Source organism: Oncorhynchus gorbuscha, linkage group LG04, assembly GCF_021184085.1.
Source record: "Oncorhynchus gorbuscha isolate QuinsamMale2020 ecotype Even-year linkage group LG04, OgorEven_v1.0, whole genome shotgun sequence".
NCBI lineage: Eukaryota > Metazoa > Chordata > Actinopteri > Salmoniformes > Salmonidae > Oncorhynchus > Oncorhynchus gorbuscha.
The window spans coordinates 74,404,722-74,417,551 of record NC_060176.1 but is presented as its reverse complement, the minus strand read 5'-3'; the positions used below and the strand labels follow the sequence as shown (position 1 = coordinate 74,417,551).

Genomic DNA, 12,830 nt, shown 5'->3' with positions numbered 1-12,830 from the left:
TCCATGGGACAACAATCAGTCGTATATTGCACAAATCTGGCCGTTATGGAAGAGTGGCAAGAAGAAAGCCATTTCTTAAAGATATCCATAAAAAGTGTCATTTAAAGTTTACCACAAGCCACCTGGGAGACACACCAAACATGTGGAAGAAGGTGCTCTGGTCAGATGAAACCAAAATTGAAATTTTTGGCAACAATGCAAAACGTTATGTTTGGTGTAAAAGCAACACAGCTCATCACCCTGAACACACCATCCCCACTGTCAAACATGGTGGTGGTAGCATCATGGTTTGGGCCTGCTTTTCTTCAGCAGGGACAGGGAAGATGGTTAAAATTGATGGGAAGATGGATGGAGCCAAATACAGGACCATTCTGGAAGAAAACCTGATGGAGTCTGCAAAAGACCTGAGACTGGGATGGAGATTTGTCTTGCAACAAGACAATGATCCAAAACATAAAGCAAAATCTACAATGGAATGGTTCAAAAATAAACATATCCAGGTGTTAGAATGGCCACGTCAAAGTCCAGACCTGAATCCAATCGAGAATCTGTGGAAAGAACTGAAAACTGCTGTTCACAAATGCTCTCCATCCAACCTCACTGAGCTCGAGCTGTTTTGCAAGGAGGAATGGGACGAAATGTCAGTCTCTCGATGTGCAAAACTGATAGAGACATACCCCAAGCGACTTACAGCTGTAATCGCAGCAAAAGGTGGCGCTACAAAGTATTAACTTAAGGGGGCTGAATAATTTTGCACGCCCAATTTTTCAGTTTTTGATTTGTTAAAAAAGTTTGAAATATCCAATAAATGTCGTTCCACTTCATGATTGTGTCCCACTTGTTGTTGATTCTTCACAAAAAAACACAGTTTTATATCTTTATGTTTGAAGCCTGAAATGTGGCGAAAGGTCGCAAAGTTCAAGGGGGCCGAATACTTTCGCAAGGCACTGTATATAATATTCGATGTAGTGTTTTTGCGGAAGTATACTGTAGTATTTAATGTAGTGTTTTTGTGGACAGGACTATACACTGCAGTATAATTTACTACAGTACAAATACTGTAGTATTACTATAGTAAAAACTATTACTTAGAAATATAGTATTGTAATTACTATGTTTTTGCAGATAATACTGTAGTATTTAATATAGTATTCTACAGTATGCTACACAATTCTATCGTAAGCAAAACACATTCAAAGGATACTAGTGTGTAGTATAGAATTCTACAGTATACTACAAAATTATATAGTAAGCACTACACGATCAAGAGATACTACATTGTGGATTATTGTATTCTACAGTATACTACAAAATTATATAGTAAGCACTACACGATCAAGGGATACTACAGTGTAGTATAGTATTCTACAGAATTATATACTAGGTAATATAGTATTCTAGTCTTTTTTTTTGTGGGAACATGTGCCAAATGTTTCAATGGAGTCTCCTTTTTCACATTGGCCGATACTAATGAGAAATTCCAACACTTTACCAGACGAGCTCCCATATGAGAGGTAAAGGGACTTTCATTAGAGTACCACCCTTCCACACACAGGAAGCGGAGCTGGGCCTAATGGAACCTGTCATCTATTGTCCAGAGGAGCCTCCTACTGCAGGTTATCCCTTTGAAACTCAACGTCTAAAAAAAAGCCTAAATTGGGCAATTAAAGGCATCTAGGTCCTATGTTAACTTCCATGAAAATGATAGACCTTCCAAAATGTTTTATGCAACATTATCGGCAAGAGATTTGATATAACTTTGAGTAATTAAATGGGTGTAGCAAGTGATGGTAATGGTAATATTATTTTAAAATTCTGCTTGTAAACCAACAGAATTTGTAAAAACCCCAAAATGTAATGCGTGCCAACATATTAGCAAAGATTTATTAGAAGGCAAACTGACTGAGGCGAAAAGTATTGAACATTTCACAATAGCAACATTTGACAATCACATTCACCGTGGTTGTCTGAACCATGCACAGCTGGCGATGCCTCATTGGTCTTTCCCCATTATTTGCAATTGTCAAAGGAGCGTCATCACTATCTTTCCTTTGCGGTACCTCAAAACTGTTTCGATTACCAGCTGAAACTTTCATGAGTTGATTTTACTCCAGGCTCAGAGTTCGTCTGGGCTGTGTCTTCATACCTTAAAACCTACTCTGAGCTGGGTGTAGTCTTAAAAACAGGTTAACATGATTTCTAGAACCTTTTCTGAGATGCATTTAGGGAGTGCCATCTTTCAGCTGGGTTTATGGGCGTTGTACTGACTGAAACACCTGCAGGGAGACATTGGAGCGAGCCCTTATTTAGGCCACGTTTTCAGTGGGGCATTATTCTGGGTTATTTTAAGACAGGACAGAAGTAGGCTGAGCGTCAATTGCCAAAAAGGACAGAAATTATGACTAATATGTGTAGCCCAGTAAAGGAAATAGTTTAAAAAGGGTTGGGTTCAATGGGGGTGCAAAGTCCTTTTAGGGGTGAAAAACACAATATTGCAATGAAAATACACTCTAAAATGTGTGACCTATTGAGTGGCAATAAAACTAGGCTAATTCTCAGAAGAAAAAAAACTATACAATTTACTCATGCTTGACAGACTACAAGCAAGTCTGAACATGCTCAACCATACTGTACCCTCATTTTAGTTTAATGACGTGAACATTCCAGCCAAGAGGTAGGCTAATGAGTTGAGAAAATATATTACGACAAAGAATCTAAAAAAAAAGTTGGTCTTGACCATGTTTTTCTACAATAGAGAAACAATAGCATAACCTACAAGTCTTTGTTCAAGCACCATGGCCAACTAGACAGGCCTACTGTGATCTATCAAGAGGATCCACCCTACTGGCTACAGGCATTCCTCGGCCCATGACTCATCAAGAAAAGAACATCCAGTAACACTGCCACATATTAAAGGGGTGGGAAATAGGTGTGTGCAGGAGAGTCACTACAGAGACAAATGTAATCCTGCTGCATAGCTACTTGGGACTGAATGAAAACACTGGGAAAAAGAGGGCAAGTGCAACATGGGTTTATTGTCAAATTAGTTCTTAAGACATGAAATTGATCATTGGAATCTTACAGTCTGTAATAAAGTGCAGAATTAAAGCAAGTTCCCTGGTATGGTTCCTTTGTATGGTTCTGTATTTAGCTAAATCTATTCCTTAACATATTAAGTTAAGCCCTTTTTTAAACCAGATGAAAGAAGCTAATGTGCAAGGTTACTTCACAAAGCTCAGACAGACACACTGTACAAGGCCTTCCTACTTTCCAATTATAATGCAATTGGATGAATAAGGTTATAGGTTTGGGTTCGTCAGAACTCTAAAGCGGTTATGCAATAATTTAATGATATGCCAGTCAAAACGCAGATGTCAAGGGGTTTCCTTTGAATTCTAACTACATGCACAGACATATTAGTTTCCAACTAACCATGTTGCTTTAGTGCTCAGATCACCATAGAAGAATCAGGTTCAAAGGTCAATGATATCAAGCATGAGGGTTGCATACACTCCTACTCAACTTCAGCACTTCATAACCTTTAACAGTTAGCACATGAAATCACCCAACCCCACCACTAACAGCATTCAGCAATTGTCACATCACATCCCTCTGCTTAGTGTAACAAATTAGGGAAAGATGAAGGAACAGGGGAGTTACAACAACAAAATGCAAGAAACCGCACAGAACAGTCGCATATCATAGCCTGTGCATAGAAGGAATAAAGCACTTATGGTATTTTCAAACATGACCACTTCATGAAGCATCTTTATGGTTTTGATCGAGAAATTAGTCCATTACTCAACTCCACAGACCCAAAACCCTGAAAACATTACCATTGAATGAGAGCATAACGTACAATGAAATGTAGAGGGTCGATATCTTGGCAACATTGGCTGCATTTACACAGGCAGCCCAATTCTGACATTTTTTTCCACTAATTGGTCTTTTGATCAATCGCATCAGATATTTTTCAGAGCTGATCTGATTGATCAAAAGACCAATTAGTTAAAGAAAAAGGTTTGAATTGGAACCATGGTGATGTAAAAATGACTTGACATATTCCTGCATCTTTGCAAATAGAGAAACACACAAAGAGAAATCTCTCAATGATATCTTAATAAATAGCATGGAATATGTAGAAATTAGAAAGCAAAACACTAGCTCGGTTCAAAATATTGTGCATGCCCATATTACAAAAATCCCCATTGATTTTCCACAGAGCTTTAACTCTGGCTTTGTAGGGGGGGAAAGCGAAGTTGTTCACATGACATTCATCCTCGACTTCAATATGATCAAAAGAGCAGGATCGCACTCCACTCACATGTCTTTAATAGTCATTATCTGTGGAGAAGCACAAAGGCCTCCAGCTTCTCTGGGATGTTGCCTCTGTAGGAAAGGCTGTGTTTGACGATGGCCCGCGCAGACAGACACTGCAGGGTGGTGTGATTGATGGGTTGGATCAGGTTCTTGGCCATCTCCTTCTCGTCCAGCAGGTCACAGGCCATCTGCTTCAGGGAGTTGGTGCTGTCAAAGTGCGTGCCGCAAGCAATCAGCAGATTCATGATGTCCGGGTGGTTGTTGGAGGCGGCCACATGCAGGGGGCTGTTGTTGTCCTCGTCGCGGAAGTTGACGTCCGCCCCACACTCCAGTAGGATAGAGGTGACGTAGAAAGAGGGGAACTTACAGACAGGATAGCGGCCCACGCAGGTGGTGTTCCTGTCCACGGCCAGGTGGAGCGGGCTGTAGCCATTCTTCCCGCAGGGCTGCAGCTTGAGGAACCTGTAGATGGTCTCCTTCTTCAAGTGGTCCTGCTCCACGGTGCAGGGGACCTTCTCCAGCAGGCAGATGAGATGCAGGATGATGGAGAGGGCCTTGCTGAGCTGAGCCGGGTCAGGCAGGTTCTGTTTCACCGCCCGCTCAATCTCCAGCACGCTCTTACTGAGGATGCCCATGAGGTCATCGAAGGAGACCGAGGTGCCCAGTAGGCCTTTGGCGCGGTCCTGGAGCATGAAGGAGAAGAGCTCAGCGAAGGACAGCAGGCTGCTGGCTGTCATGGGGCTGAGGGGGTCCAGGTTGCTCTGCTGCATGTCCAAGGCGTACTTCCACAGATTGATACAGCGCTCAAAGTTCCCAGAGTCGGCATATACAGCACCCCGGTAGCGGATGTAGTAAGAGGTGTCGGGGTGGGAGGGGCCTAGGATGCGCTCTCTAATGAGCAAGGCCTGCATCCTCATCTCATCTGGTTCAGAGATCAAGCTGTCTAGCTCCTCCTCATTACTTACCTCCCTGGCATGGTCATAGGCCATGATCAACTGCTTTGGGTGTGCTTTGTGGAGAACATTGTTGCCGTCCCTGTATCTCAGGTCCATGGCCCTCTTCCAGTACTTTAATGCCCCAAGAAGATCACGCTTTTTATCCACAAAAGTGGCACCAAGTAGTTCCAAGGCGTTTATTCTCTCCAATTGGCGTGTTTGCTGATGTTGAGTCAAATAGTTAACAATGTTAGTGTGGCCCGTCACACTAGCGGACAGTAGTGGGGTCATTCCATAACCATCCCTCTCCATTGTGGCACCATATTTTAGCAGCATCTTCATTATCTCCAAGCTGCCGGATTCAGCACAGTCATGTAATGCCGTGTTACCTGTGAAGAAAGAAAAACAAATTCATGTGTTCCGCAAAATGGAAGTCATTTTTGGCAGACATTCTAGTAATAAAGAGCAATATATATGCAAGTTATTTGAAAAGAAGATGAAGTGAAGAGACAAAAGGTTGATCAAAATGTTAAATTCTCTACGTTTCAACTAAATGGGTTTGTCACATGCTTGCCTGTAGCCTTATCTCACTAGGAGAAACCTCTGAGTGATGAACTCGATGTGCCAATCTAAGCGTTACGCCAAGGGGGTGCAAATCTCATGGACCCGAACAGATCTTGTGAGCGGGCGATTGCAAGGCTTACATTTAGCAAAAGCTTGGGTGGATTCCCTTCCCCTAATTGGTTTAAATACAAATTCAACCAGCTTGTTAGGTGACCTGATTAGATGTCCAAATGTGAGGATTTAGCAGGTTAGCATTTGTCCTGAATCTTGCCCTGGAGGCAAAACTCCACGGCGGTCATTTGTCCGCTTTCTCTTCGCAAGTAAATACAATTGTTGGACAAGCAGAATATAGATCTCAGTTGTCTGAATGGATAAGTAAAATGAATTTTAAATGTTAAAATAATCACAATATCAAACAACTGGGCAGGCTATTCAGATGAAAATTGGATCAGAGAGACATTAGGGCAACCGGTCAAATAAATTACACAGACTAACTACATAGACAATTCAAAACAGTTTGTATTTTGGCTGGTTCTCGCTAGTGAAATACTAGCCTGCATTAATGTCATCGTCATGTCCGACGTCCTAAAATAACTTTCCATCGGCACTAATGTATAACCGCAAATGGCCGACACGCAGTTGATACGGATGCACAGTTAATGAAACCAATACTGCATGCTCCAGTTGGAAAACCATCTCTCAAGCGCTCAAAATTTGCTAGGATTCTCATCTATTCAATACTGGCCATGCAATTATGACAAAGTAATTAAAAATAAACATTCTTAGAATAGCCTAATGGACAATTAACTCCTATGCAGTCAATAACTCCCCTGAACACTGAATAATTTAACTTTACAAATAGATAAACATCTTAGTTGGCTAACTCGCCCAGCTTAGCCATTTGATCCCTGGTTCATTGAATGAGGGAATTACAAAAAGTTTCTGGTTGTAATTGTAATGTTGCAGGGTGGCCAACCCTCCCCTCCTGGAGAGCCCTGGAGAGCTCCTGGGTATACAGGCTTTTATTCCTACCTTGCTCAAACACATTATTATTATTATTATTATTTATTAACAATGCTGCTCAACAGGACCTTGATAAAATGACTCTGGTGTGTTTGATCAGGGTTGGATCAAAAGCCTGTACTCACAGTAGCTCTCCAGATGGAGGGTTGACCAAACACAAGTGTTATACAGTAGCCTATCAGTGCAGTATTTGACTTTAAGTGCCTTGCTCAAGGCAACAACAGCAGGAGATAATACATGGGATCAGAGACCAGTAGCCTTCCATTGTCAATACAGGGGGACAAGTGGTTTGAGCTTTAGGACAAGTAAAAAAACATCTGTCCTCCTTGTCGAATTCACAAGTGGCAACAAAAAAAAAGAAGAAGGTTGCACTAAGTATTAAAATCAGATTTTAAAACTAAGTCTAACCACACCGTTAACACTAATGCCTATCCTTGCTTTTTTTCTCTCAATATAGCCAATTTTGACTTTGCAGCATTTCAATCTAGCGGAAATCACCAGGTTCAGCCTCCAGGGCAAGATTCATGACAAATGTGATGATTTAAAGGATTTACCTTGAGACAGTCTGAAAAACACCAATAAATTGTATCAAGACCAATCTGACGTACAAATTAGTGTAAATGTTTCAACTTCTTGATTTTATGAAGACAATCACAGAAGAATACACCTGCCAGCTACTAGGCCTAATATCATTGTTTAGGTAGGCCCAGGATATACAACACAGGAGAATTAACACGTCTTGAATGTACTCACCTTTAACACTTTTCCTGTTAACGTCAGCACCTTTCTCCAAGAGGTACTGGGCAATTTCCTTGTGTCCTTTGTAACACGAAATCATGAGGCATGTATGACCATGTCTGTTTGCCACCTCCAGGTCTGCCTTGTGCTCCACCAGGTATTTCACAATGTCCAGATGTCCATCGAAACAGGCTGCTCTCAGGGGGGTGGAATTTGTGAGTGTTGTATTGTTCACAGAAGCACCGTGGCCAAGTAAAGACTGCACGACTTTCAGGTGTCCTGCTGCTGAGGCAGCCCATAAAGGGGGGGCACCCTCAATAGTCTCACCATCAAAATTCACCGACCCCCCAATCTCAACGGGTGCGGAGCAACACTCCATTAGATACTCCACCAAATCCAGGTGTCCGTATCTGGCAGCCATAAGCAAAGGAGTCGCCCCGTTGGTTTTCTCTGCCATTAATTTGATAACCTCGTGGCCAATTTTGTTCTCCAAAAGTTTCTGAAGCAACCGTAGCTTGCCATCTCTGGCTGCATTGAAAACAGCCGTTTGTAAATCCATCGGTTCAGCTTCCTTCACCGGATACACCGTTGATTAAAAAGACAGGAACGTCGACGAGATAAATCCGTGGCAGGTGCTGAGCAGAAGCCTTTGTTCGTGACGCTAGCTAGTTTTGAATATGTTGTAATATATGTTTTGTTAGCTAACTAAATGAGCGAAATGGGTAGAAATCAGGTAGCTAGTTTTGAATATGTTGTAATATATGTTTTGTTAGCTAACTAAATGAGCGAAATGGGTAGAAATCAGGTAGCTAGTTTTGAATATGTTGTAATATATGTTTTGTTAGCTAACTAAATGAGCGAAATGGGTAGAAATCAGGTAGCTAGTTGATCAACGTATTTGTTAACATTGGCTTGTTCGGCTTTCCCCTCTTCAATTGAAAGTTAACACGGGCTTGTTAGCGACGGACAGATCACTTCCTCAATTGGCTGGCTAACTGTTGTATTGTACTGCTCACCAACAACAACATTGATACCAGCTGCAAATCTAGCTAGTTACTCTTCAGAGTGTCCAACGTTACGCCGTCCGACGTCCTTTTCTATTCCATCAAGCGGTTTTTTATGAATAGACTTAATTATGTATGTCATTTTCAGACAGAACCATGTGTAAGTAGACATAGGTAGAGGTTGTAGCTATCGAGTTAAAATACTAATAATTACGGCGAGGCCCAGAGAACACCGACATCCACCCCCACTTATTTCCTGTATGTGTGAAGCTAAGCTAGTCAACGTTGTCCAGCAGCCGAAGTCGGTTGAAATGCCTTTTCTTTTTCTTCGACGTTGACCAGATGGTAGAGTCATAAATCTTGCCCGAACGTTAAATGTTTTCCATTTGAAATAACACAAGAAAATCTACTATGGTCATGTTTCTACGGTGTTCTTGAGGGGGCAGATTTGTCCACCCACCACATAATTTATCACGACTCAATACCCAGAATACACTTCAAGTCAAATCGAAAACAATGCCGTTTCTTTGTAACACCCAATTTATTGACAAGGAAAACATCCAATCACAGAGTGGGTATTTGCGCAACAGCGGTTAACGGATTGTCAGAAGTTACCGCAGCCACAAAGTCAAAATTGTATATATCGAAAAAAGTAATGTTTTTATCTTAATTTAAAGTTAGGGTTAGTAATAAAGTTAGCAGTTTGGTTAAGGTTGGGGTTAACGTTATGTTTAAAATAGAATTTTAAAATTAATTGTAGAAATAGGCGGGATTTAGCCATAACGACTTTGTGACTGTGGTAACTTGTGACGATCCAGTTAAAGGGTGACTTCCTCATACATTTTATTATTAGGTGGTTGAGCAAGATTTCAATTCAATTTTGTAGTTTGTATGAATAAAGTTGTAATCTGTGAATAAAACTGTATTAAACGAAATGACATATGTCCTTCCAAATGGCGAGATTGAATTGCATGTCTTTTTTTCATTCTATGCTACTGCCACCTCCTGGAGGTTTCGTGAACTAAGTACAGAGGATCGTGTTTTTTTCTATGATCATATTAGATCAGCAAGCACCAAGTGAATATAATCAAGATCAATTTCATATATAGTTGAATGCTTTCTGCAGTTCTTCAAAAGAACACTAGGAAGGGCTCCCGGGTGGTGCAGCGGTCTAAGGTACTGCACCTCAGTGCTAGAGGAGTCACTGCAGACCTTGGTTAGATTCCAGGCTGCATCACAACCAGTTGTGATTGGGAGTCCCATAGGGTGGCATACAATTGGCCCAGTGTCGTGTTTGGCCGGGGTAGGCAGTCTTTGTAAATAAGAAATTCTTAACTGGCTTGCCTAGTTAAATATTTTTAAGCGTAACAAATTTTTCAACCATCACCCCTCAAGCTCTCTGGACAAATGTTAGTGAACTATTCTACATCCTAGTCCTGGATATAGACACTGTACTTCAATAGTTCAAACCAATGTTCAATTGATTATAGAAGGTCAGAAAAATGGGTTTACCAGAAAAGGTTTATTCAGCTGTTCAAATAAGGAAACAATTCCTTGGATTGGCAGCAGTGATGGCTGTTCAGAAATAATCATGAACAGTATACAAACCAACATTTTAAAAAGACCACACTGAAAAAGACCACACCATTAAAGAAATGCCTAACATAAAAGAAATTAAATCATGTGCTTAAACCAGCTTCATATGTATCTGTTTTACCATTTACACCAAGAACAAAACACCAGTTACAATAAAGAGATTGGTTGAACTCCTGAAAATGCACCAAGTCAAAGCTCATCCACCCAAAACACAACCTCTGCTGGCCACAAGCTATGTTGACGAGTGGAATCTCAAATTAAAAAAACAAAGAACATGCTTACCAATTGTGTACTCGGTTGATCAGTTATTTTCATTCATATCAAAACAAAGTTTGAATTGAGCCATTACTAAGGAGGAAGTGAGAACTGTGTGCAAATACATTAAATTATAGTTTAAAGCAGAATTGTATCAAGTAGGTCTCAAATTAGAACTGCAAGACAGGCCACCAGTATGTTCATACATTCAGGAAAACAGTGTTGTAAAAAACAATGACAAAATGCACCCACATAATAAATACGTCGTTACAATTCCAATATTTGCTAGATTTCATTTAGAAAATCCACTGGGTTTGTTAAAAGTAACTTCAAACCTGAACGTATATTAAAAATTCAAATTCCGTGAATGGCATCTAAAAAGCAAAAATCTGCCATGAACCGTTGTTGTTGTTGTTGTTGTTGTTGTAGTGGAGGAGGTGACTGGGATGAGATGCTGTGGGACGTTAGGATCCAACTCGTGTCGTGGTGGTCTTCCTGTCAGAGAAGAAGCTCCTCAGCAAAACTACCTGGCTGATGCTGACCACCAGCAAAATGAAGGCCTCTCCAATGGACCAGAAAGCCACTCTTGTGTTGAGGTCCTCGGCACGGCTGCGTCCCTGCCCCTCCCGCAGACGGAAATGTGTCTGATAGTCAATGACCGATTTCAGGGCCTCATGAATGGACACGCAGGCAGACTCCATCTGAAACAGAGGTATTTAGAGTTTAAAGATCCTTACAAGATCCTTGCATGTTTTGACATACAAGCACTGCAAATAACCAACCACTGTTTGTCAATTCCCACATGACATCTTCACCTAATGGGGCCCACTGAAATCCAATGACATTTCATACTGTTGTAGAGATTTAACCAATAGTTTTTTTGTTTGTTATTTAACTGCCATAATCAATATCACATAGAAGAGCATCTCTCAACAATAGTCATTTTAACAGACCTACCTGGGTCAAAGCAGTGACCCTGTTCTCATTGGGGAAAAGTGGAGGATCCTCTCCAACTTGGAAATCGAAGTAGACTGTCTTGTGCGTGAAGGTGGAAAACTCATTGCTGAAGCAGAACTTGTATGTTCCATTCTTGGCAGCCGTGAATGTAAAGCTGTCGTACTGCTTCTTCATTTCTTTGTAAAGAACAGTACCATCTGCATCCTCCAGGCGACAGTCAACATCGTAATGCCCACCAGTGACAACCTGGACAGAAAATGTGTTCTTTAAAATACAGCCTATCCATTTCAATATAAAACTTGGTACCATAGTGGTGGAATTATTATCAATACTAATTCCCATAACTCCATGTCATAATGTGAGGGCCTCAATTAACTTACCTGGAACTCAAGTGTACACTTGGTACCAACGGTAATATCTTCATAGAAACACTGTTTTGCGTTATCCGGAAGCTCAAATGTAAGCTCAGAACCAAACGCCCATCCACAGAGCAGGTGGGCCCAAAGCACCTGCACAAACAGTCTGATTGTACCGTGATAACTGCACATCTTGGCGGATGGAAGATTTTATATCGTTGTGGACCTGCAAATACAGAACATTTCCAGATAATCAAACAGATAACTAAGTAATCTAATAAAAACGTACACATTGACAAATTACAAATGACAGAAATAGAATGGCAAAACAAACCCGGAATTCACAACTAACGTTAGCTAGCCAACTTGCTATGCTAATGTAGCTCGCTGACAAGGCCGATTAACTAGGTATCCACTTCTATTAGAAATGTAGTTCGCAAAATTAAGTAGGTTTACAATTAACAATTACAACATGTGTTAATGCGTATTGTTCTAATATTTTAAGGAGTCATTTAATAGCATACTATTTTAGTTAAATATTGTGTTTCGTCCAATACCACTCACCTCAAATCCCTCACCCGGAAACAAGTAGCTACTAAGAGACGTAGCACTAACGTCACTCCTCCGCGACGCTCGTTCCTCAGCCGATCTTCTTCTTCTTTGGTGGGGTTTATGGGTAGTTGGCATCCAACTTTATGGTGCATTACCGCCACTTACTGTACTGGAGTGTGGGACAGAGACAGGGGGAAACTAAACCCTGCCTGCCAGCCGTGTTGCTCTTAAAAAGATAACAACATATTTGAGACTATATCTAATGACGTTCTCCTCCGTAAACAAATTTCCCGTAACCCCTTCTCCCTCATACTAGATCTCATCCTCTCTCTTTCCCTCCAATAATGTCCACACTGTATCAATACATGCTCCACTGTCTCGGTTTCCTGGCAATACTTACATTTTCCTGTTGGATGCTTTCCTATTACATGTAAGGTCTTATTCAAATGTCTGTGTCCCAACCTTAATCTTGTAAATATAGTCTCCTCTCTTCTGTTCCTTCCTTCCGTTCTCCCCTCCCCAACTTTCCT

General features: G+C 41.1%; 2 protein-coding genes across 3 annotated transcripts; both read right to left on the bottom strand.

Moving 5' to 3' along the window:
- Positions 1-3,015: 3,015 nt before the first annotated feature.
- LOC124034638 (protein fem-1 homolog C-like) lies at positions 3,016-8,317 on the bottom strand. The gene is made up of 2 exons (XM_046348077.1): positions 7,596-8,317; positions 3,016-5,644 (listed from the first exon to the last, which is right to left on the bottom strand). Exons 1-2 carry the CDS (start codon positions 8,137-8,139, stop codon positions 4,341-4,343), a joined length of 1,848 nt encoding a protein of 615 aa, XP_046204033.1. The 5' UTR covers positions 8,140-8,317; the 3' UTR covers positions 3,016-4,340.
- Positions 8,318-10,087: 1,770 nt separating this feature from the next.
- LOC124034639 (transmembrane emp24 domain-containing protein 7-like) lies at positions 10,088-12,470 on the bottom strand. 2 transcript variants are annotated; one of them, XM_046348078.1, is made up of 4 exons: positions 12,313-12,470; positions 11,773-11,974; positions 11,393-11,638; positions 10,088-11,136 (listed from the first exon to the last, which is right to left on the bottom strand). In XM_046348078.1, exons 2-4 carry the CDS (start codon positions 11,938-11,940, stop codon positions 10,900-10,902), a joined length of 651 nt encoding a protein of 216 aa, XP_046204034.1. In that variant the 5' UTR covers positions 11,941-11,974; positions 12,313-12,470; the 3' UTR covers positions 10,088-10,899. The 2 variants fall into 2 exon arrangements, with proteins under 2 accessions (XP_046204034.1, XP_046204035.1); XM_046348079.1 differs by lacking the exon at positions 12,313-12,470 and adding an exon at positions 12,083-12,283.
- Between the last annotated feature and the right edge of the window lie 360 nt (positions 12,471-12,830).